The following is a 23,327-nucleotide window of genomic DNA, read 5'->3' as shown; positions in this document are numbered from 1 at the left end:
GGGACCTCCAACCGCGGGCTTTCAGGGCTTCGGTTGTTCCCTTCGCTGGCATTCAATTTGGCTTGACTCCTGTGCTAAGCCCATGCCTAGGATGGCGTGGCCTTAGCCAGCCCCTCAGCTCACCTGCGCCTGGAGGCCCGGGGTCTCCAGTTCTCCCACTTTTTCTCTTTTCACTTCTTTTCTTCCTTCTTGTTGTCATGACTGTCGCTACAGTGCAGCACACCGCTACGGTGCGGCCTGACCTTGGCTGAATCCCTCCTGCCTGGGAATCCCTCTCTCGTTGGAGGCTCGAGTAGATTCAGCCAGGTTATAGCACCCCCCTTGTGAGCTCAGACGCCTGTTCACAGGGCCTAGGTGTTCGTGCCATCTGCACCTTGCCTTAACAGGGAGCCGTTCTCATTGTAGGCTTGAGGTGCCACGGTTTTTGCGGGTGTTTTCATGGCCTTGATCGTGGGAGCCAAGCCATCCAGACCTATCACTCTGGCCTTATGCTTTAAATGCCTCACACTTATCAGTCTCTGTCCAAAATGACCCCAACTACCTTAAAAAAATTTAAATGGCCATTTTTTTTGGTTCCAGCCTTTTGCCCTTCCCCTCTGTGGCCTTTGTTATGGCATGGCAGCTCTCCAACAGTGCATACTACACGTGGTGGTCGCCATCTTGGCTGAGGGCCAGATGGGTCAGGTGACTTTTTTCTACCATCTTGACTGCACTCTCCTGGTTTTACTCCCAGTTTTACCCTGCCTTCTCACCCAGTTTTCACTAAAATCCTCCTATTAACTCTGTTACATATATTTTGAACAATGTCACGCCTCTGATAAAGCCCATCAGAGTCATCCACATTGCCCAATTCCTGTTCACTCTTCTATACGTAATAGTACATATATTTTAAACTGGTATGTACCTTTAAGCTGTTCTCTACCATTGTCAGTTCTGCCACTAACCTTATATTACAAGCAGTTTTTTTTCCCTCACTCTGCCTTTTTACAAATGTAAATCTTACCTGTTGAGAGCCAGTGCAGTCAAGCTCAGACCCAAATTTCCAAACAAATTCTATACTATAGTTATACCTGATAAACAGCCCTCAACTGCTCAGAGATCTAGGGAATGTGGTATTTAAGTATTTAATTATTAAAAAACTTTTCACAACAACAAAAAAAGAGACAGGTTGGCTCCTAGCAGCAGCTCTCTGCTCCGTCCAAAGAAGACAGAAGACAGACACACGCAGAACAACATCCTTCTGCATTTCGCTTTGACTGCAGAGCGCTGACCATTGGGCAAACCTGCCTTTCGTCTAAAGTAAAGACCTCTAGATGTGGACAGAATTGCTAGAATCGACAGCCTAGCTGCTCAGGTCAAGGTAGGCCTGTCTTCCTACAGATTTCTTAGCCCACAGGGTCTTCTGCAGCCTGGCAGACCCTGCCCTAAACAGCAAAGGTCAAGTGCAACCTTCAGCGACCACGGAGGACCCAAAAAAGAGTAGCTCTGGGTGCCAACCAAGTAAGTTCTCTATCATTTTTTAATCAGTAACTCAATTAAAATCTTATCCTTCTCAAAGATCTCTGACAGTTTGACAGTTGAGAGGTTTCGCCAGGTTGAGGTTTTGCAAGGTGACCTCACCAAACAAATTTCCAATCAAATTTATCTCTTATGCCACAGTCATTATATGTCTAAAACTTCTGTTTTCACAAACCCAAGGAGTTCTTGTGAGTTCCAGGGAGCTGAATTAAGAAATCCATCTTAAACAGGTCAGATACCCCCTCAATTCGCTGGTCCTAAAATTTTTTTCCTTAATTTAACTTTGTTTTTTGTGCCACAGACACAGGTCTAAAGCAAAGAGAGCAGCTATGACAGGATGTGACCAGCACCCAGCCTTCTCTCGTGCCCCCCCAAAAGACAATGCCCACAATCAGCCGGAAGCAGTCTTGAGAGTTCACCGCCCCAGTTCCTTTGGGCTGTGGTGTCTGGTCTCCTGCTTTTTATTTTAAGGAAGACCTGGGAATGTTTTGCTTTCCCGTCCCTTTAAGGGACAAGCCACGCCCACTCCCATTACCTCTGACCTGCCCGCTCCCATCTTGCCCCTTCCTCTTCTGTTTTCTTGGCGTGTGCACGTGTTCTCTCTGTCTCTCCTTTTCTCTCTCTCTCTCTCTCTCTCTCTCTCTCTCTCTCTCTCTCTCTCCCTCCCTCTCTCTCTGTCCCCCCTTCACCTTTCCTCCTCCATAACCCTCTGAATAAACATTCAACCTCACCCTGCATGTCGTGTCTAACCATGCTTCTGTCTTCTGCCTGCCCACCATGTGTTTCCCTGCCTGGGACCAGCCATTGCTCAGGGACCAGTAGCAGTCTCTGCCTGGGGCCCACTGCCTGCTGCCACATGGCCCGCCACCACTGCTCTGAGACCAGCAGCCATCTCTGCCTGGGACTGGGTGCTCCCAGGGCCCGCTGCCTGCCACCACATGGCCCGCTACCACCATTTGGGACCTACAGCATTTCTGCTGCCTACTGCCTCGGGGATCTTGCAGCATTTTTTTAAAAAAGAATATTAGATATACCTTAGGCCAGACTAAAAGGTGAATACTGGGTTTGGAAAATGCCCTTTCTTCTTGTCTGGAGATGAAGTTATTGGTGCCCAAATTATATCCTTACTCAACTTATACGTAATATTTTTAATTTGTGGAGCTCCTCGCAGTCTTTTCATTAATGATAGATGCAGGGGCCCAACGACGAGAGATAGTGTGGAGTTCTCACCTGAACAGCACACCATACAGAGGCTATAGAGGCTGGCTTAACATGGCATGTTGTCAGGACGAGAATCGCCCTCCACATGGCCTAAGACAGGGAACCCTGTGGTCAAAGACCTGCTTACTTTAGGTCTTGCTAGATACCCTTTATTTGAGGAGCTCCAAGGACGGGCGACTTGTGGCAAGACCTCCCCAAACCTAAGACAGGGTCCTGGGAACCCGAGGACGGGTAAGGGGGAAAAAGACCTGGTCCCCACTCGACCTAAGACTCATAAAGCACCCCTCTGTTCCCAGGAGAGGTAAATTGCTCCACTACTCGAGAGGAGTGTCCCTCCTTTTCCCAGTCCCTTCTCCTTTAGATCTGACACCATGGTTAGACTCTGATCTGGTGCCCTCCACTTGATAGCTGCCTGCCTTTATAAAAGGAAGGGGGATATGTCAGAAGCCATCTCCCCCTAAAAATCATTTATGTCAGGAGCCATCTCCCCCTAAAAATCATTTCAGGAACCATAGCTCTGAGGAGTTTCCAAAGAGTTCCACACCCTAACAATTGTTCTATTGACAGAGCCTACCCCACACCCAATTATCTGTTAATAGAGAGCTATCTGTTAGCGGAACCTGCCCCACACTCTAATTACCTAGAGAACTAGGTGTGTCAACTTGTGACTTCCTGGCCGAGGAATCATGACCTGACCGAGTAACCTCCTGGCCTACGTGACCAACGTGGACCACGCGGCAAGAGCCCCTGCCCCCCCCTCAAATTCCTCATCCTATATAAGCTGTAACCATACTCTAATAAACGGAGGCTTTGACAAGAACCCTGCTTGGCCTCCTTCCTCTTTTCCCGCCCATATCTTCCAGATAGTGCCTCTCCGGGACCCTGGAATTACTAACTGCCAGGCGGGTTACAATCCCTAGACTCAGTGACCTGCCAAGGCGGTTTACAACTTCATAGAGAGGCAGGGTGCAGAACCTCAAGAACTAAAAGAGAGCAGACAGTAAATAGAAACTCATTTGGTGAACATGGTAGACATGATGGAAACAGGGTTTGGTAAGGCTTTTCCTGTAAGAATGTTTACAAGAAGGCAACAAAGAAAAACACTAGAGTCAGGCAGAAGGCTCAACAGGTAAAAGCATTTGTCCACTAAACCTTGCCCAAGGATCAGAGTTCAGTCTCAAGTCCAAATCTTGATAACTGTATTATGACCACCATACTGCCAAGAAAATGCACACACACACATATACACATACACAGAGAGAGAGAGACAGAGACAGAAACACAGAGAGAGACAGAGAGACAGAAGGAGAGAGAAAAAGCAAAGCCGTTTTAAAATACTACAGACATAAAATGACCAATAATGAATTTGTAGTAACTTATAGAGGAAAGAATGACAAACTAAGCAGAAAAATAGAAAACAAACCATTGTATCTAAGAACATTTTTCAGGAAATATTGGTGAATCTCTAAGGGTTTAGAGTTAGTGTGGTAGCATCAGAGGACTGTAGGATCAGCAGATAAGAAGGATCTCCAATGTGAGAAGGTGCTTGCTGAAGCTGCTCGGTTGGAACTGCTGCTTAATTCCCCCAATGACAACTTTTACAGCCAATGATGCCATAGCACTCTGTTCATGGTTCTGGAAACCACAGATTTCAAATCAATAACCATTTTCAACCTTCCCAGAACTAGCTTTGTTAAAAATGATCCCAAGTCTGATTTTCAAACTTACCAATGTATAAAGGGGTGTTTTCAGGTTTGGCAAAATCTTCTATGTAAGAAATGCCCAAGGGCACGATGGGAGTTTCACCAATTCCACGAATAAGATTTCCTACCAGTACATATATCCACATTAAGGATTTAATTTCTTTTTCACAGTCTACATTAAAACAACAGAAAATTACATGAGCATTTTGACAGCCAAGTGTTACTGACAGTTAATTCAAATTTATCTTTGTTTCTTGAGGCCAAAAGCCTATGATGACCATCAAGTAACTTATATAACTATGCTAGCAATGAATCATTGAGTCACCCCTATTTTATATTTTAAAAGAATACTTATCTATGCTAATTACCACTTTACAGGAGAGATGACTTTACATCTCTTCCCCATTCAGTGTTTAGTGACAACATATTGGTTATAAGAATTTACAACAAAAAAATAAGCAAGCAATAAAACCGAGATTTTGTTCACTCAGTTTTCCACCAACTAGTAGACCCAGTTAGTTAATATGTACACTGCATAATTTCTCCACAACTTTGAGAGTTGAAAAAGAAGCACACATGTGCTTATGTCTAACAATTCATGTTGTACTGATATAATACAGAGAGAATATTGATGGAAGTTTGAATTCCCCATAGCCTCAATTACTTTGTAAAAAATAAATATTTACCTGAAGAATAGACATATTTTCCCTATAGATCTTATCTTTTACTGTCAACATAATACTCCCACAATTGTTTAACACTGGGATAACATAAACAAGGCCAAATGGACAGGAAAGGTCAAAGGTGAAATCATTGAGTAATTGCATGCACCTTCCACACTTAAGCTAAATGAACTGCCACTCTGTAGGGAAGCTCAACTTGGTGTTTTTAGGGAAGTAGACAAAGTACTCTCTCTTTGGATTGATCAGTGAATGCCCATAAATATCCTAAGCACAGTTGGGTCCTGAGGTCTAACTCTTATTTATTCTTGATTAAAGTAAAATCCATTTCTATTTCTATGTATTCAAATTCTTTTCTTTGATAAGCATGATGATTTCAGTCTACAGATCACAGAATGACTCTCAATCATCTTATAGGGCAGAACTAAAAGTATCAGACTTTGGAGACTCAAGTGATTTCCTGGGGCATTAAACATGGAAGATTTTAATTTATCCACCAAAATGCAAGGAACACAATTGATGGATTTCCAAAGGTCAGTTCAGGAGATGAAAATGAGCAAGCATTGAGGTCACTATTTCACCTTGCTTTGCTTACAAGGAATTCTAGCTCAGAGCTTCAGAGATGTCTGCTCTTTGACTCTCAAATTATTTTGATCTCCACAGAATCCCTGGGAGCAGTGACATGACCTCTGTGTGATTAATGCCTGTGGGACCTGGTGGGAGAACAGAAACCAGGCAGGACCAAAAAAACCCCAACAAGCAGGTCCTCGTGTTACAACATTCTAACCCTGGAGACTGCTGCAAATTCTGTGGCATGGATCTAGCTTACAAGGGAGAAGTTTTGGCCTGAGGCAATCCTGCTGAGACAGTATCAGACTATGTGTCCATGAGATGTGTTGAGTCTTTTAGTGTAGGGGTAGCCTCAGCCAATCACCTTAATTGTAGGGCGGGGTCCCCTGAGGATATTTTATTTTACTAATAAATATTACTGGTGTGCTTCCCCCCTTCCCTTCTGCTTTCCTGTTCTCCACTGGAACCTCGGGTTCTGTAAGTCTTTTCCTAATTAAAGCTGAATATTTTAATATAATTTCTGTCTGCCTTCATTTACATCACTACATTTTGGCATATGTGACTTTAAAAATACTCTTTAAAATGTGTTACCTTAAAGAGCATGTGTGCACCATGTTTGTGCAGATGCCCAAGAAGGACAGAAGAAGGCACCCAATTCCCCAGAACTAGGTTGACAGGGGTTTGAGAAAAATATGTTGTCATTGTTGGGAACAAATCAGGCTCTCTGTAAGCATGCTACGGACCTCTAAATGGAAATGTCCCCCTTTAGAGGCTCGAATATTAAATACTTAGTCTCCAGTAAGTGCTATTTGGGGAGGTGGAGGAAGAATGTCACTGGAGATAGCCTTAAAGAGCTTGGAGCCTGACTCTACTTCCAGTTTTTTCCCCCTCCCTTACATTTATAGTTGAGATGTGAGCTCCTAATTTCAGAATTTCAGGCTCCCACTGCCACTTTCCCTGCCATGATTGATTCTCATTCCTCTGGTGATATGGGAGTCCCCTCTGTGTGCTGTCATTACCATTAATGAATAAAGAAACTGCCTTGGCCTGTTGATAGGGCAGAACTTAGGTAGGTGGGGAGAACTGGACTGAATGCTGGACAAAAGAAGGGTGGAGTCAGAGAGACACCATGGAGCTGCCACAGTCAGACATGCCGAATCTTTGCCGGTAAGCCATTGCCATATGGCAATATCCATCTTAACAAAAATGGGTTAAATTTTTATAAGAGTTAGCCAATAAGAAGCTAGAGCTAATGGGCCAAGCAGTGTTTTAGTGAATATGGTTTCTGTGTGATTATTTCAGTTCTGGGCAGCCATGACAAACAAGCGCCCTTCCTCCTACACTTAGGCTTTCCACCTGTGGGTTGTGACTATTTTGGGGATGATCCTTTCACAGGGTTGAAGACTACTTGATAACATGGATATACAAAATGAAGGAGTAACAAAATAATTTTATTATTCATGGTCCTCACAATTAAAGTGTTGAGCATTAGGAAGATTGAAAACTACTGCTTTAGCATCATAAACACAAACATAGTCTTCTGTGTATAAGGTCCCTTGCCCAGGGTAATCTACCAAAAGAAAAAAAAAGAAAATAGTACATGCAATAAATATTTTAATATGGCATTTGGCTATGTTTGTGGGGCATGTATAGAGACCAGTCACCATGCACTGACATAATCATTGGATTGATCTGTTAAAAGAGTCATAAAATATGTTGATGGAGTCTTAAGACTGGCAGTATTGAGAAGTACTGACAGGTAACAAGTGGTGTTAATTGAAAGAAGTTGGTCATCATGATGGTATGTCTACAGAGATTATATCTCACCAATTCCTGTATCTTGTTTACCATTCTTCCTACCCACCATGAAGTGAAGAACAGCATGAACAAAAGCTCATCTCACCATGATATTCTACACATAAACATGGGACAAAGTGACCATGGAATGAACCCTCCAAAACAGTAAGTTAAAACAAACTTGTCCTTCCTTGAGTTGTTTGGGATTTTGATCACAGTGATGTGAAAATTATTAATACAACTAACTTATAAATGGCAGGAGCCAGGACCACAGTGAATGAGCCCATAGGAAGTAAGGGAACCACTACTGTTTGGTTGAACTGTAAAGCCAAGCTTCTCTTAAAGAGAGAAAAGGAAACTAAAAGACAAGTTACTGTGTAATCAGTTAATTGTGAACAGTGACTATGCACCTGCTTTTCCATGGTGCGTCAGGCATGCAGTACAGATCTGGGAAAGTTTCTGTCTGTATATCTTATAGTATAATAACTGTGATGGCTAGTTTTTATCAACTTGACACAAGTCCAGATATACCTGAAAGAAAGTATCTTAATTGAAAAACTGCCTCCATTGGCCTGTGGACATGTGTATGAGGCATTTTCTTCCTGGCTAATTAATATAAGAATTCATAGAACACTGTGGGTCGCACCATCCTTGGGTACCTGGGTCTAGGCTATATGAGAGAGGAAGCTGAACAAGCCAGAGGACCTAACCAGTATGAGGCACTCCTTAGTGCTCTCTGCTTTGTTCTCTCCCCCCATGTTCCCTCATGATTGGGTACAATTTGTAATCTATATAACCTCTTTCCTACCTTTCTTGGATTTAGTCTATGTTTTATTACAGCAACAGGAAACCATACTAGACGAATCACATAGATCACATCATAAGTCTAGATTTGTCCTTATAAGTCATTTTCCCTTGTGGGACTAATTCTACAATGGTGTTGGAGTAGATATATTTTGCTTATTTTTAAAATACTCACATTAAGAAACAAAGGAGTCTTATTGAATATATTCAAACTCAGGGAGCAGAATATTTCATGTTATTGCACAGCTCCCTTCTATGAAGAGGGAAATAAAGATTATTCATTTGTCTTAGTTGCCTACTAAACCCAGTATCACATTCAAAGTCCTTGATAAAAGAGTGTTCTGTGCCTGAGTCTCTGAGAAGAAAGCAATAAGAAGTACTAATCACCTTCTGGTTCTGGTATTGTTGTTAATGTCGCACTTCTGTTTCCCAAACACAAGAAGCTGTTTGAAGACAAGTTACTTGACGGTGAGATTATTTTCTCATATTCGTATCTGTATGGACACAGAAAATATTCACCATGAGGACTTGAGGGCAATGAGAGCATCTACAATTCATTGACTCCTGCTTTCCTAAAAACACAGTATCTAGAAGCCGTGCAGACATGTGTTCACAGCAGTCATTCTGACCATCATGAATCCCATTGCTGGGCCAGGGAGATGACTCAGCAGGAAAAGAACTCTCTGCAGAGCCTGATGACCTGAGCTCAGTCCTGGAAATCACATAAAGGTGGAGGAAGAGGAGTGACTCCATAAAGTGGTCCTCTAATCTCTACATGTGAATACCTACACCCACCAGGCCTCCACAGACACATATACACAGGCACACACACACACACGCACACACACACGCACACACACACACACACACACACACACACTCACACACACTCACACACACACACATACACACACAAATAAATAGAAACAGAAATCTGTATCATGAAGGTGTGCATGTAGTTGCAGGGCTGAATTCCATAATGCATCATCAGGGAGTGCTGGTCCTTGCCTGCCATCCTAGCACTGGAGAGGTTGAGGCTCAAGGTCCCCCTCAGCTATGTAACTAGTTTGAGGTGAGATTGGGCTTCACAAGAGCCTATCTGAAATAAAAACAAAAAATGATATAAACAAACAAGCAAACAAAAAGCAGAACCCAATTTTAAAAACTTGAATGAATAAAAATAATAAATATTTATTAATATTTAGTTATAGTTAATTAATTTTATATAATTACATATTTAAATAATAAATATCATCAAAAGAAATTGTGTATCACCAAAAAAAGTGCCCATTCTTTATAGTTAGCTCTCAAGCCTCTACATGTAGGTGACATAACATTCAGGTTCTCTAATACCAACCCTCTGTGATTTCTAAATGACTGTTTCCTAGAAATCAGTGAGGAGAGATAAAGAACAAAAGCAAGAAAGAGAAAGAGACTCACTAAAGTATCATTGAGAAGATAAAAGCTTAAGAGAGACAAAAAACAATGGCACAAATCAAGAGAGTTGCTCTGCATTTTCTGAGCTGTGGTCGTATTCTCATTTTCTGAGAATTCCAACAATCATTCTCACAAGGTACTCATTAATTTCAACAGGAAAAAGAGTTCATGTGTCACAAGAGGTGACAGACTCCATCTAGTGGCAAGGCCGTGTCATGAGAAAGAAAACGTGCTAATGTACTTTGGTCAGAAAATGACAGACTGCAGAGCAGAGGAGAATGTGTCCAGCTAAGACTCTTCTGATTGTATGCATGCTGGATTACCTTTGTTTCTTTTTATTTATTTATTTAGATATAAGTGTTCAACATTCTAAATTTTAAGCTGCATACTATAGCACAGAAGTCATACCAGCTACTCCCAAGACCTGCTGCCTGGATGTCCCCACAGAGCTTGCCAATGAAGTGTGGACAGGAGACTGTGTCTCCTTTCTCATGACCCAGTGAGGACAGGTCAGCTTCAAAGAATTATCACCATTGGCAGAAGATGGTAAAGTTTAATAATAGTCAAAATTTTCTTGACATTAATTTGAATAAAATAGAAGGTAAAAAACAATTTTAATTCCATGTGCATACTTTCAATTCTCCGCAAAAACACTGAGAGGCAAAAATATCCTTCATTTTATTCATTATCCAATTTATGTAAGGGTGTATGCTCAACATCTATTTATTCTTAACTGACAATAAAAGGGCAGAAAAAAGGTCAGAATGAAAAAGGGGAATGGCAATTTCCTCGCAGATAGAGAAATCTAGAGATGAGGATGTAGTTCAATTAGTACATTAGTGCCTGGCAAACACCAATCCTGGGTTTAATCCTAAGCACTCAATAAAACCAAGCATGATGGATCAGGCCTATAATTCTAGCACTCAGGAGATTGAATAAAAAAGAAAAGAAGTTCATGATTGTCCTCAAATACAGAGTACATTCAAGGCCAACCCGAGCTACATGAGATTGTCTTTCAAAAAATAAAATATATTTATATATGACTTGTGAAATACCAGATACCTTTGTGGGTACAGATGCCTGTGTGCAAGCCTGACAACCTAGATTGCATGTCAGGTCCCACAGAGTAGGCAGAGAGACACTACTCCTGAGAGTTGTTTCCTGACCTCATATGAAAGCACACACACTCCTTCACCAGAACAAAATAGGTGAAAAGAAAATTTTAAAAAAGTCTTATTGAGGGATTAAAAATGTGGTCACTTAAGCTCAATAATCTTGTGATTGAGATATGGATGTAAGAAAGGCCCCTGAATGAGAGCGCAAGGGAAATATAACTATTATGCTTCAGGGAACAATAGGGAATATTTCAGGTCTCTACTGAAAACTGCATGAAGAGACTCCAAACTCAGGGCCCAGCTGAGTACTTGAAGCAAAGTCTAAAGTGAGGGGTACGGTGTACATAAGGAATTTCAAGATCCTCATGTTCATCCTCCAGCTCTCCAAATGGAAAGGTTAAAAGGTAGGAAAAGATCCACACTGCTACAATGGGGACACAGAGGACAAAAAGAAGAATCATTTCGTTTTAAAACTCCATGCACCAAAAGATGCTGCTCCCCTTCCTTTCTAGCTGATAGCCAAGTTTCTATATATTTAGAAAGTGCAAAGAATTTCTGCCTAGGATCATAATTTGCACATGTTTCTGAGAAGGATTAACATCAGCTGGTCCATCTCACTCACCAGCCAGTCCAACTCAGATAGAACCCAGTCCATCTCAATCACCACTCAGTCTAGATCAGTCATCATTCAGTCCAGATCAGTCACCACCCAGTCCAGCTCAATCACCAATCATTCCCGTCTCAATCACTGGTTGACTCATCCTACTGAAAAAGACAAACAACTCACATTAACCAAGTCTATTCTTTATACAGAATTTCTATGGTGTAGGAGGTTTTTCTGTTCATGTATTGCTTTCATTGGTTAATGAATAAAGAAACTTTCTTGGCCTAGTTGATAGGGTGGATCTTAGATAGGCAGAGAAAACAGAATTGAATGCTGGGAGGAAGAAGGGCAGAGTCACAGAGAAGCCATGGATCCTCTGCCTTAGATGGATGCTAGATAGAATCTCTTGTAAGCCACTGCCATGTGGCAATACACAGATTAAAGGAGATGGGTTAATCAAATATGTAAGAGTTAGCCAATAAGAAGTTAGAACTAATGGCCAACCAGGAATTTAATTAATACAATTTCTGTGTGGTTATATTGGGTGTAAGCTAGGTGGGTGGCCGGGACAAACAAAGGGCCCCTCTCTCTTTACATTTCTATTTAGCTCTCTGTTGTTATTCTTTCTTAAGTATTTACAAATAATGAAATGTCATCTATGGGAGACACTATTACAGTAAGTCAAAGACAAACAAAAGCTACACTTGAAGAAGCCAGAGGCACACATACAGAAGGAGAGAATCACATAGAAAAAGAGGTCTTGAGAAAATAAAAAGATGTTACCTCAGAGGAAAGGTAGAGAGGTGTCCTTGACAATATAAATTTACACACCCTGAATTGAAGAGCCTGGACGATGAAGCTGAATTTCCCAGAAAGTAGCTAAGAGATTCAAAGACATGATGTTAGAAATTTGGCAATATATGAATGAAATCTAGGATTCCAGTGAACATGTAGTAGCTGCAGAAGAGGAAGAGGAATATATCATCAGAGAGAAAAGAGTAAAAAAAAATCTTTACTAAATGTCTTGACCAAAAGCAACTAACTGATGGAGGTGGCAAAAAACTTAAAGCAATCTTCATCAGTGTCAAACTGTGGAGATAAAAGAGAACCAGTCACAGTAGTTAGAATACCAATTGTAATATCAGAATGCACAAAATTTGAGACAATGTCTCCAAAGTCTATAGGGAATTTTTTTTCTCTACAGAAAAAAGCGAGAGAAAGTAAACAGGAAATCAGAGGGTTGGGTGTTCCACTAGTGACTAATTAAGCATAAGAAAAAGGCAAAGAATGGTTGTTGTGGGGCTCATCTTTGTAATGTAATACCAACTCTTGGAAGACTCAGTCAGGAGGATCACCAAAAGTTTGAGAGGATCACAAAGATTTGAAGCCAGCCTAAGCTAAATAATGAATTCTAAACTGGACTTCATAGCAAGATCTTAACACACACACACACACACACACACACACACACACACACACACACACACACAGCAGCAGCAGCACTAGGGAGATGATTCAGTGTTGCAGAGCACTTGATGCTCTTGAAGAGGATCTAGGTTCTTTTTCTAGCACCCACAGAGTAGCAGACAACCATCTGTAACTCGTTCCTGGGAAAAATTACATACTCTTCTGATCACTGCAGCCAACAGACACAATATAGTGTGCAAATGAAACACTCACACAAATATAATTGATTAAAGATCTTAAAAAATGAAATGATAAAAGCAAATAATGAAAAAGTAGTGTGAGAGAATGGTCTGTATTCAGTCAATTATATTTTAAATAAACTCTGATTGGTCAGTAGTCAGACAGGACATATAGGTGGGACAACCAGACAGGAAATAGAATTGGGTCAATGAGAACAGGAGCATTTTGGGAAGAAGGAAGCCCATTCCTTTGCAGTCCTGACCAGACCACAGAAGCAAGATGTGACTGCCTTGCTGAAAAAGGTACTGAGCCATGTGGCTAACACAGATAAGAATAATGGGCTAATATAAGTTATAAGAGTTAAAAGAAGCTTGAGATAATGAGCCAATCAGTTTACAAATAATGTAGACCTCTGTGTGATTTCTTTGGAACTTAACTATTGCGGGAACCATGAAGGACAGAAATTCTGACAACAAAAAAGAGTAGAGGGGAGGCAGGAGGAGAAGAAGATAAGGGAAAAAAGCCAAACAAATTCATTCTGACACCCAGGCAAGCAAAAGAAAGAACTGAAAACTATCCATAGAAAGCAGAAATAGTTTAACATAATTTAAATTTTACAATTTTCTGTGTAAGACACTTTGCTAAGCATGAAAATAAAAATTAATATTTACATTAGTCTATCTCCCACTCATCTGTGATTATATCAAACAGTAGACTCCTTATATCTGGAGTGTCTAAATTATCCTGATGAGTGATGCAGCACAGGTTTAGGCGGACTCAGAGGATCCATTCAGGTGTCTCAACTTCCTGGAAGCAGTGTTGCAAACCCCACGTCACAGTAAACTGGATTGGACCTTAAGAAGACTGAAGGTCATAAGATTCACAAATCATATTAGTAGAGTGAAGACCATGTCTTCTAATTTCCATTTTAGCATTCTGTACTTTGGGGGAGCATTGCTCTTTCCAGGGAGGAAATTCTGAGCCTCATTTCATGTAGGGAAGAGTGGAACCTAAAATTTAATCAAAGGCTGGAATACTCACCGTCCCATCAGGAAATGAGGTAGTGATATTAAGAAACACCCTAGGCCCATAAGCACACAACCAGCGCCAATCATGATAGGCCTGTGCAGTTTTGTTCCAAAATAACTCACGAATATAATCAATAGAAGGCTTCCTAGGAGAGGGGAATGAGAATGTTGTTTCTGTCAAGTATTAGCAGATCATAGTAAACAGCCTCTTCATTGTTTAAATAACCACCTTAAGAATTCACTATATATATATATATACATATATATATGTATATATATATTCACAGTAATATATGTGTCTGTGTGTGTCAGTTGTGACCCTGATGAAAACTTCTCTTCCATTCTAAAGAATATTAAATGCTTTATTCAGGAGTATCCAGCTCTTGGTAAAGCATAAAAAAGCAGATGTCAGCCTACACATCATCTCTGACCTCTTTTCTCATGCCTACTGTAACTCTGCAAAATCAAATGGATTTAATTTTTAAACTTAGTATTCAGAAACTCCTTAATTGTTCAACATGGTCAATCATGATGTCTGCTTCTACTGTAACATCCTCCCTTAGACCAGGCAATACTGTTAACAGAAATTTCAGAATCCTAACCATCCAAATGCGTCTTAGGTCTAGATAGCAGGAGTCAAAACTTCAAATGAAAAATTCATCTCTGTGGTTTAGGAGAAAGCTTAGGTTTAAAACTCAGTGGGAAACCTCATTTGACTTAGGGGCCCTTGATAAACATGCTTAAGAAATAAAAGAATAAGTGTGGCCTGGTGGCACAGAGCTGCCATCCTCAGTCATAGGGGTTGGTAAGACAGGAAGACTGAAAGATCAAAGATGGCCTAAGCTACAGAGGGAGTTCACGACCAGTCTGGGAAACTTACTGTGAACTTCCCAAAAATAAAATGTAAATAAAGGAACTGGAAATACATTTGTTGAATGTTTTGTCCGAGATATGTGAGACTTATGTCCATTTAATTAGTATTATTCACAGAAGAAAGGAGAATTTAGAAGAAACAAATATATAAATAAGCACTCTACAAATCTCATACTTTTAGTTTGGTGAATATTTACTGTGCTCATACTGTATAAAAAGTAAGGATCAGAAAACTCAAACACACTTGTTCATGTCTTAGAAAATATCTCAATGATCTTAAATATCTCAAAAATATTTGAAGACTGTTTGTCTTTCAATTCTATTTCTCTCTAGTCTGCTATCTACATAGAAGAAATGCTGCATTATTTTGAATGGTATGTGCCATACCTCTGTATATTTATTATGCTGTCTCTCTCCAAGACCTGTCATTGAGATCATCAAGCAGAAGGTAATGTCCCAGGATACTTATTGTTTGAACTCTGAGCATCTTTCTAGTCTATTGATGAACAACCATGAATGCACAGAATCTTGTCTGAAATCTCTATTTTTTGAAAGGAAAAGCCTCCCTTCTTCATATTAGGCTTAGATGGCCTTTACATTGCCTTGCTATCCCCCTCAAATAATTTGTGGGAAGGTGTGTGGGAAAAGGTAAGGTGCTGTTTAGGCCCTGGGAAGGTTGCTGGCAAAACTACCAAAACTACCATTTGGTAGGGAAAGGCCTACCAACTGCTGCATTCACTGGTCAATGACTGAATTTAAGACTTCCCTTAAATCACCTGCCAGTCAGTGGTGGTATTGTCATTTTCTACTTTAATTAGGACTTTTTTACCTTTAGTTTAAAAACCTCTGATTTCACAGAAATTAGAATTTCCAAGAACTTGGATAAGAATTGTTATCAATAAGTATTAACTGGACATTAGCATTTGTGTTTGTGGTAGTGCAGAAGGCAATTGCGACCTGAAGAGTCATCATTCTGTCTCCAAAAGGCTTGTAACCTTGTGGTTGTTGTAAATACTGCAAAAAGTCATGCAGCCAATAATTACTAGAAAATCAGATGTAGATAATCTTTGCCTTTTTAAAAAGCATGAATATTCCTTCCTGATAAAATGTTTAAATGTTCTGATAATTATACTTCAGTGTAACTGGATTCCTTTTGACCTATATAGTTTCATTTTGTACAATTAAAATGTCCTAAAATCAGGTGGTATTGGCTTTTCAATAGGAGTCCTTAGCATAAAAAGATCATGACACTCTTCAAACCCCATAATGGCTCTCTGGCACCAGAAGGATAAAAGACACATTCCAGAGCAGGCCATAGTCTCTACCCATTTTTTGTCACTGCACACTTCTCCAGGTTCATGTTCTAACAACTTACATCTTCCCATATCTCAGGGCTGACTTGATCCAAACACAAACTATTTGATGGTTCACCCCTGTATACATCTCTCCATCACATTTACCTGTCCGTTTCTCCTCCCGGTTCACCTTTCCCCTTCAGGATATTGTCTTCCCTAGCACAATGTCTTCCATAGGACCTTGGATAATGAATGAACAGCACGTGCTGCATCTAACACACTAGAACATGACTGAATCTATAAAAAGTCTATGTAAGACATTCATCCTGACAGCACTGGGAAAACCTAGAACACATGTAAGATGTTTTATCCTGGGAGATAAGATGAACCAACCTCAATGTGGGTTAGTTACTTCACAGTCCTGATTTTCATGGCTGTTTTGGTTGAATACATTAAAATCAATTTCACTTTGAAGGAAATAAAAACTAAGAACAAAAGGTTTCCAGGTCACTTTGTTTTAGAAGGCATCGTTCCCTCCTTCACCCTTTGTACTGTCATATTCCAGTTCATTACCCACACTACCCAAATCTTTGGAATTGTGTCTGACACAATTCAGACACAGGAAAGCATCCTCATCTTCCTCAGTGTCTTTGAGTGGAGAGCTGCCAACTTCACAGGCACTGTAGGGGCAGAGAAGCATTTGCTCTTTCCTTCAGAATACCAGTTCTTCCAGGCTCCCACAGCAACCTTCTAACACGCCGTGAAAAAGGACTTATTGTCTGTCTCAGTGATCTAGTGATGGAATTAGATATTAATACTCTAAATCACATTTCAATCATTAAAAAAGAGGCCATATCAGGGTATATAGTAAGGAATACATATTATCTTGGGTACATTTAAATAAATGGTTACTCCATACCCAGACCAGGCCGTTCAAACACATCAGAAAGCATGTAATTCAGTCAGTTTAGAAAACCTTATGCAGGAAATTAGGAGAGACTATCAATACACAATAATAAGTAAATATGACTCACCAATATCAAAACTTCCATTGATAAGTCCAACTATAGATGTGGGGATATTGAATTGCCTCTCTATTTGTGTGAGCATGGAAATCATATAATTTCGTGATAGTGCTTGGGCTAGATATGCCATTGCTAATGCCAACAGAAACACCTAGGAAGAAAAACATTTAAGAAAAAGTGAGAACTTTGTTTTCCAATTATATATCTACCACCTACTGACAAAACAGCCTCTACAATGACATTTGCTTCCAAACTAAACAGTCCTTGAACATGGAAGAAACTTTAAAATGCAATCTCTCCTCTACCATAGTGTCCTAACCCTGGAAATGCAGTTAGAATAGTAGATTAGCAGCGGTGAGTTTTGTAAAAAGGTATGTCTTTGTTTTTCTATCCATGTTCCTTATTCATACAGAGAGACATGGAGCTATTCAATGTAAGACACAGTCATTGATTGGTCTTCAGCATTATAAGGTTATCTCTAAAACAAGTGCTGTCCACTTTAAGGAAGGTAAGACGCAGAACACAGAATGAAACCAAAGCATATTTCTGTTCACGTTTTCAGGAATGACTAGTCTCTGGATGTCCTTGACTACCGTGATATTTTATATGTAATATAATAAATAAACTTCCCTGAAGATCAGAGTGCATAATTAAGCCACTAGTCAGTCACAGACTAGCAGTCATGGCACACACCTTTATCCCAGCACTTGGGAGACAGAGGCAGACAGATCTCTATGAGTTCTAGGCTACCTGGGCTATACGAGACTGTATCTTTCTAAAAGAAATTTAGATCTTACACAAAGGTGATCCCATCAGTTGGGATCACATGCCTTTAATCCCAGAACTGAGGAGGTAGAGACAGAAGTGATATGGTTGGGTGGAAAAAGAAATATAAGGCAGGAGGAGACAGGAGTTCAGGATCAGTCTGAGGCTTCAGAGAGACAGATGCAGTTTGAGTATTCAGTCAGAGGATGCAGACTGGGGTTTCATAGAGAGAGAATTCAATCTGAGGATTCATGGAAACAGGATCACACTTTAGTGTGAGGATTTTATACAGGTAAAAGGTCTCTCCAGTGGCTGGCCGCACTGCCTCTCTGATCACTCAGGTTTCACCCCTAATATCTGACTCAGGAATTTTATTATTAAGAATAATGAGAGTTTGTGCTACATCTGGTGAACAACTTTTGGGGTGAGAAATACGGAAAAGCTGCTTGACCATGGTTTTGCTGTCACCAGCATAGGCTGAAGCTACACACAGCCAGAGTCACCACCTCACCGACTAGGTTTTCCTTTCTTCTCTCCTGGTAGACTTTTCTGGACCCCCTTATCTGACCACAGTTGAACCTGCTCAGGCTCCTACTGTTCTATGCAGCTGCAGTCAGCCTCACCCTTCACCAGCATCTGAATTGTCATTGGTGGAAGATTTGTTGAGACAATTGGGATTCCTTAAAGTAAGAATTAAAAGAGAGATTTTTCCCATTAAAAGGTGGGAAACACTATTATGTTGGGAAACTTAGGTCTCTGTGTGAGTATGCACTGCATGATTTAAAACTGGAACACTTAGATAAAAAGAGGAGACAGGAGCTCAGAATCAGTCTGAGATTTCAGAAAGACAAATGCAGTTTAAGGATTCAGTCAGAGGATGAAGTTTGAGGCTTGTAGACAGGGCATTCAGGGTCACACTTCAGTCTGATGATTTGGTAAAGGTTCTCTCTAGTAGATAGCTGCACTACTCATCTGATCTCTCAGCTTTCACCCCTTAATAGATATCTGACTCTGGACTTTTATTATTAAGAACTATTAGAATTTGTGCTGTCCTTGGCTAGTTCAACAATTTGTCCTCCTTATGTTCTTGAGAAAAACAAGCTACAATCTCACTCTGGAGGCAATAATGCAGCAAAGTGACCTGTTTTATTTTTCTTGCTGGGGCAATATGCCCTATAACCCTCTAACACAGTAGTCTAAGTGGTGTTCATGGCATATAAAGCCAGGGCAGAATATTTTTGGGGTCTCTCAGGTGCAGGATAAAATGTGTCTGTTTCCTGACAAGATTCCTCACTACTTTCCTGTTACTAATGAACTTATTTTATATTATGTAGTGAATGAGCTTTCTGTTTACTTTAACTTATATCCCATCAGTAGGTTGTTGGTAATGTCATCATCCCAGCTTCCGGAAGTTCTGGAATCTCATCTGAAATAATAGGCAAACCATCCTGGATTAGGTTAGTATTTACTGCTTGGAAAATTTTTTATTACAAGTACCAATTAATCTGGATTAACCTAAGCAGAATTTATATAAAAATAAATAAAATGGTAAGAATGAACACCGAGTCTAGTATACTTTAACAGTGTTCTAGAAGTTTGTCTAACACCAAATGGAATTTGCAGAAATATTCCCTCTTCCCACTACAAATCTTTCAGGGAATGCAACTGATAATTGATCATTTCACATGAGTTTCATATTTCTGGTCCTATGTGTGATTAAAGGTTATTAAGGCCATCATTTCCCCTCTCCTGGGACACTTTTCTTAATGATTGTTTCCTAAACGTAAGAAGCAGAAGCTTCAGTCTGGCACTGTAGACTGTTTAACCACCCTAACATTTTGGACAGTTCTAAATCAGAGAAATCTAAGTCTTTTTAAACAATCACCTCTAAATTTTGACTTGTAAAGTTACAGTTTTAACATTTTCCCATAAACTGCACACGAGTATCTATATTGTTGTTAAACTCTGAAGTAACTGTGATGGCATGATTAGGAATGGCCCCATAAACTCATAGATTTGAATGCCTGGCCACCAAGCAGTGGCATTAGGAGCTCTGGCCTTATTGGAAGAAGTGTCAAGGAGGGTGGCTCTGAAGTTTCAGAAGCTGCAAGTGAGCCCAGTATCACTCTATTCCTGTTGCCTGTTGACCTGGGTGTAGAACCTTTGGATCCTTCTCGAGAACTGTATCTTCCTTGGGCTGCCATGCTTCGAACCATGATAGTTATGGACTAAACCTCAGAAATTTTAAGCCAGCCCCAGATAAATGTTTTTCTTTATAGGAGTTGCATGGTTATAGTGTTTCTTCATAGCAATAGAAACCCTGAGACAGTAATCAAAGATGAGCGTTGGGAAATGTTTATGATACCTCATGATATTTCATTATAAATGCTAATAATATTGGTAATTGATAATCAGAATACCCATCATTATCCTTAGCTTTGAATTTGGAGATGTAGCTCAGCAGTCAAGACCACTGGCTGCTCTTTCTGAGGACCTGAGCTCAGCTCTTCACACCCACATTGTGTTTCAAAACTACCTGTATCTTTAGTTCGAGGGAATTCAACGCTTTCTTATGGCCTCCAAGGATACCAGACACACAAGTACACCAACATACATGGGGGCAAAAGGGTCATATACATAAAAACATAAATTGAAGGTAATTAACATATTTAACAGCTGAGGAGGTATAGATCAGTGATAGAGGTATTGGCCATTGTGTTGAGCATCTGGGTCTAATCCCCCATAGCACATGAAAACGATGACACTGAATGGTGAGCACTCACACACATACAGAGATAAACACAGAGAGGGATACATAAACACAGATGCCTCAGAATGATGGTTTTCCCTTAAAATGTAGGACTACCACTATCATTTTCAGATGAAGTACAAACACATTGCACAAATTGTCCAAAGAGACACATCTAGTAGACATCTTTCAAAGATTAAGATCCAGAGGCCTGGGCTCCTCAGAATGTGAGAACTGAAGGATAACTTGAGGGGTTGGATTTCAATAATTCATGCATCACTGCAGGTAAAAACACTTCCCAGGGCTGAGTCTGAGGCCTCCTCTCATTTACATTAATGTATGGAGTCCACTACAGGTGAATAAGGTAAATGAGCTTGTGATTGGATGACTTAGGAGGCAGCAGCTTAGAGAGGAACCTAGGAGGAACTCCACATAGACCTAGTCTAACCATGTTCAGATCCTGGGTTAAGCTAAGCTTGCATTTAGTGATAACTTTGGAACTGTGAGAAGGACAACTATCTCAAAACTATTGAAAACCACCCAAACAGTAAACAGAATAGATATTTTCTCTTACATAATGATTGGAATATTGTCAAAGCTCATAGAATATATTCATCTGACTAGATCTTTGCATATTAATCAACGCAGCACTTTTATTCAGGAACTGTTTCCTAGGCGTGACCTGATCTTTTGTCAAAAATCCTTCAGAACTGAGCACTGGCTGGACCTCTGACCACAGGCCAAATTCCATCACAATATAATACACATATAAAATATTTTAAGCCTCATGCTCCTTTAAGACTCCCTAAAACAGTGATAATCAACCTTTATAATGATGCATCCTTTATTACAATTCCTCATGTTCAGTTGGACGCAACCATGAAATTGTTTTTATTGGTTCCTTCATAGCTTCGATTTTCCTACTGTTATGAATTGTAAAGTAAATAGCTGTGCTTTCCAATGACCCTAGGTGACCCCTGTGAAAGGGCCTTCCACCCTTAATGGGTCTCAAATCATAGGTTGAAAATCTGTACTCTAAGTTAGTATGAAAAATCTGTCTAGTTAAATAATCCTAGCTAGATAACCATAATAATAAAATCAGCTTCTTTAAGGCAGTACATTAAGAACACATTAGGCAAAATAGTTTTTATGTTGGGAAACTTCATATAAGCTTAGCAATGTTACAAGAATTTTCAGTGCTTGCTTTAAAAGATTGCCATGCATATATACATGCACATATATCTAAATAATTCATACCTTCATTTTCGAAAAACATGTCACCCCATGGGTTGCAAACCTTTTCCCAGGTTCTCCCATGTTCTTATGACGGTTTCCAGATGTTTATGTTTTAAATGTCTTACTGCTTCCTTTTCAAAAAAGCAAACAATTGTTAATTAAATTATTTATTGAGCTGTAATGAGTCATTCCAAAAATGAAAAATAAAAGCTTTACTAGGTCTCTTAGTCAAGATTACTATTGCGATAAAATACCAAGACAAAATCAACTTAAGTGGAAAGGTTTTAACTTACAATGTTTCAATTACAGTTCATCACTGTCAGATGTCAGGGAAGAAACTCATGGCAGCACCCTGAATACAGGTGCAGTTGCAGAGGTCATGGAGAAACACTGTTTCCTGTTTTGTTCCTCATGGCTTAGACTGCCTGATTTCTTAGACAACCCAGGATGGCAATCCCAGGTATCCACCCACAGTGAGCTGGGCCCTCCACCATTAATTTTCAATCAAGAAAATGCACCACAGAAAAGACCATGTCTCCTTGGGACTGTTTTTCAACTAGTAGTCCTCCTACCCAAATGTCTCTAGCCTGTGTCAAGTTGATATAAACTGTTCAGCACAGCTGTGGAAGTGATTCAATTGGTACTGTGTTTGATTCCTATGACTGAGGACCTCAATTTAAATTCTTAGCAATCAAGTGATCTTCTGGGAAATTTCTTGTAACCCCAACACTGGGAGGACCCAGACAGCAGGATCACAGTAGTGTGTCAATCTGGTACTCTAACCAAATGAACAACCGAAAAATTTGTGAAAAACCTCCATTATAAAAACTGAGGTAGAGGAAAACATTAAGTATTGACTCATCTATGTATGGGCATCTGCACCTGCACACACATTTACATATACATACATATCAATATATACATATTCACTGTATTCACATACATGTACACATAACCATTTGAATAGGAACAATTTAACTAATACCTTGAATACTATAACATTACCTAGGAAGTTTTTATTCTGACTGATCATGAAAATAATGCTATAAGAGAAGTTTTGGTTTGCTGTGGGAACTCCTTCAGTTAATAGCCTTTAAGATACCAGTCCACTCGGGCATGGTCACTTATACTATAAATGCAGCCATAATTCATTCTCTCATTTTCTCTCTCTCTCTCTCTCTCTCTCTCTCTCTCTCTCTCTCTCTCTCTCTCTCTCTCTTTCTCTCTCTCTCTCTGCTGGATTCTGTTCCCTGCTTGTGC

At 40.0% G+C, this 23,327-nt stretch overlaps 2 protein-coding genes across 2 annotated transcripts in view; one reads left to right on the top strand and one right to left on the bottom strand.

Moving 5' to 3' along the window:
- Slco1b3 (solute carrier organic anion transporter family member 1B3) overlaps positions 1-23,327 on the top strand; it is a 1,042,880-nt gene that overhangs the window by 312,691 nt on the left and 706,862 nt on the right. The gene's annotated exons all lie outside the window — the stretch shown is intronic.
- The window catches only part of LOC142855851 (solute carrier organic anion transporter family member 1A5-like), a 69,645-nt gene that overhangs the window by 43,152 nt on the left and 3,166 nt on the right, over positions 1-23,327 (bottom strand). The window contains exons 3-7 of the mRNA XM_075982378.1: positions 22,089-22,198; positions 17,327-17,468; positions 14,138-14,270; positions 8,681-8,787; positions 4,468-4,614 (exon numbers count right to left, since the gene is read on the bottom strand). Coding sequence (XP_075838493.1) covers positions 4,468-4,614; positions 8,681-8,787; positions 14,138-14,270; positions 17,327-17,468; positions 22,089-22,148 — 589 coding nt within the window. The 5' untranslated portion in view covers positions 22,149-22,198. The remainder of the gene's footprint in view (positions 1-4,467; positions 4,615-8,680; positions 8,788-14,137; positions 14,271-17,326; positions 17,469-22,088; positions 22,199-23,327) is intronic.

The sequence above is a fragment of the Microtus pennsylvanicus genome, chromosome 8 (assembly GCF_037038515.1).
Source record: "Microtus pennsylvanicus isolate mMicPen1 chromosome 8, mMicPen1.hap1, whole genome shotgun sequence".
Lineage (NCBI taxonomy): Eukaryota > Metazoa > Chordata > Mammalia > Rodentia > Cricetidae > Microtus > Microtus pennsylvanicus.
Note: the sequence above shows the minus strand (reverse complement) of the source record. Positions and strands in the feature narration are given on the sequence as shown.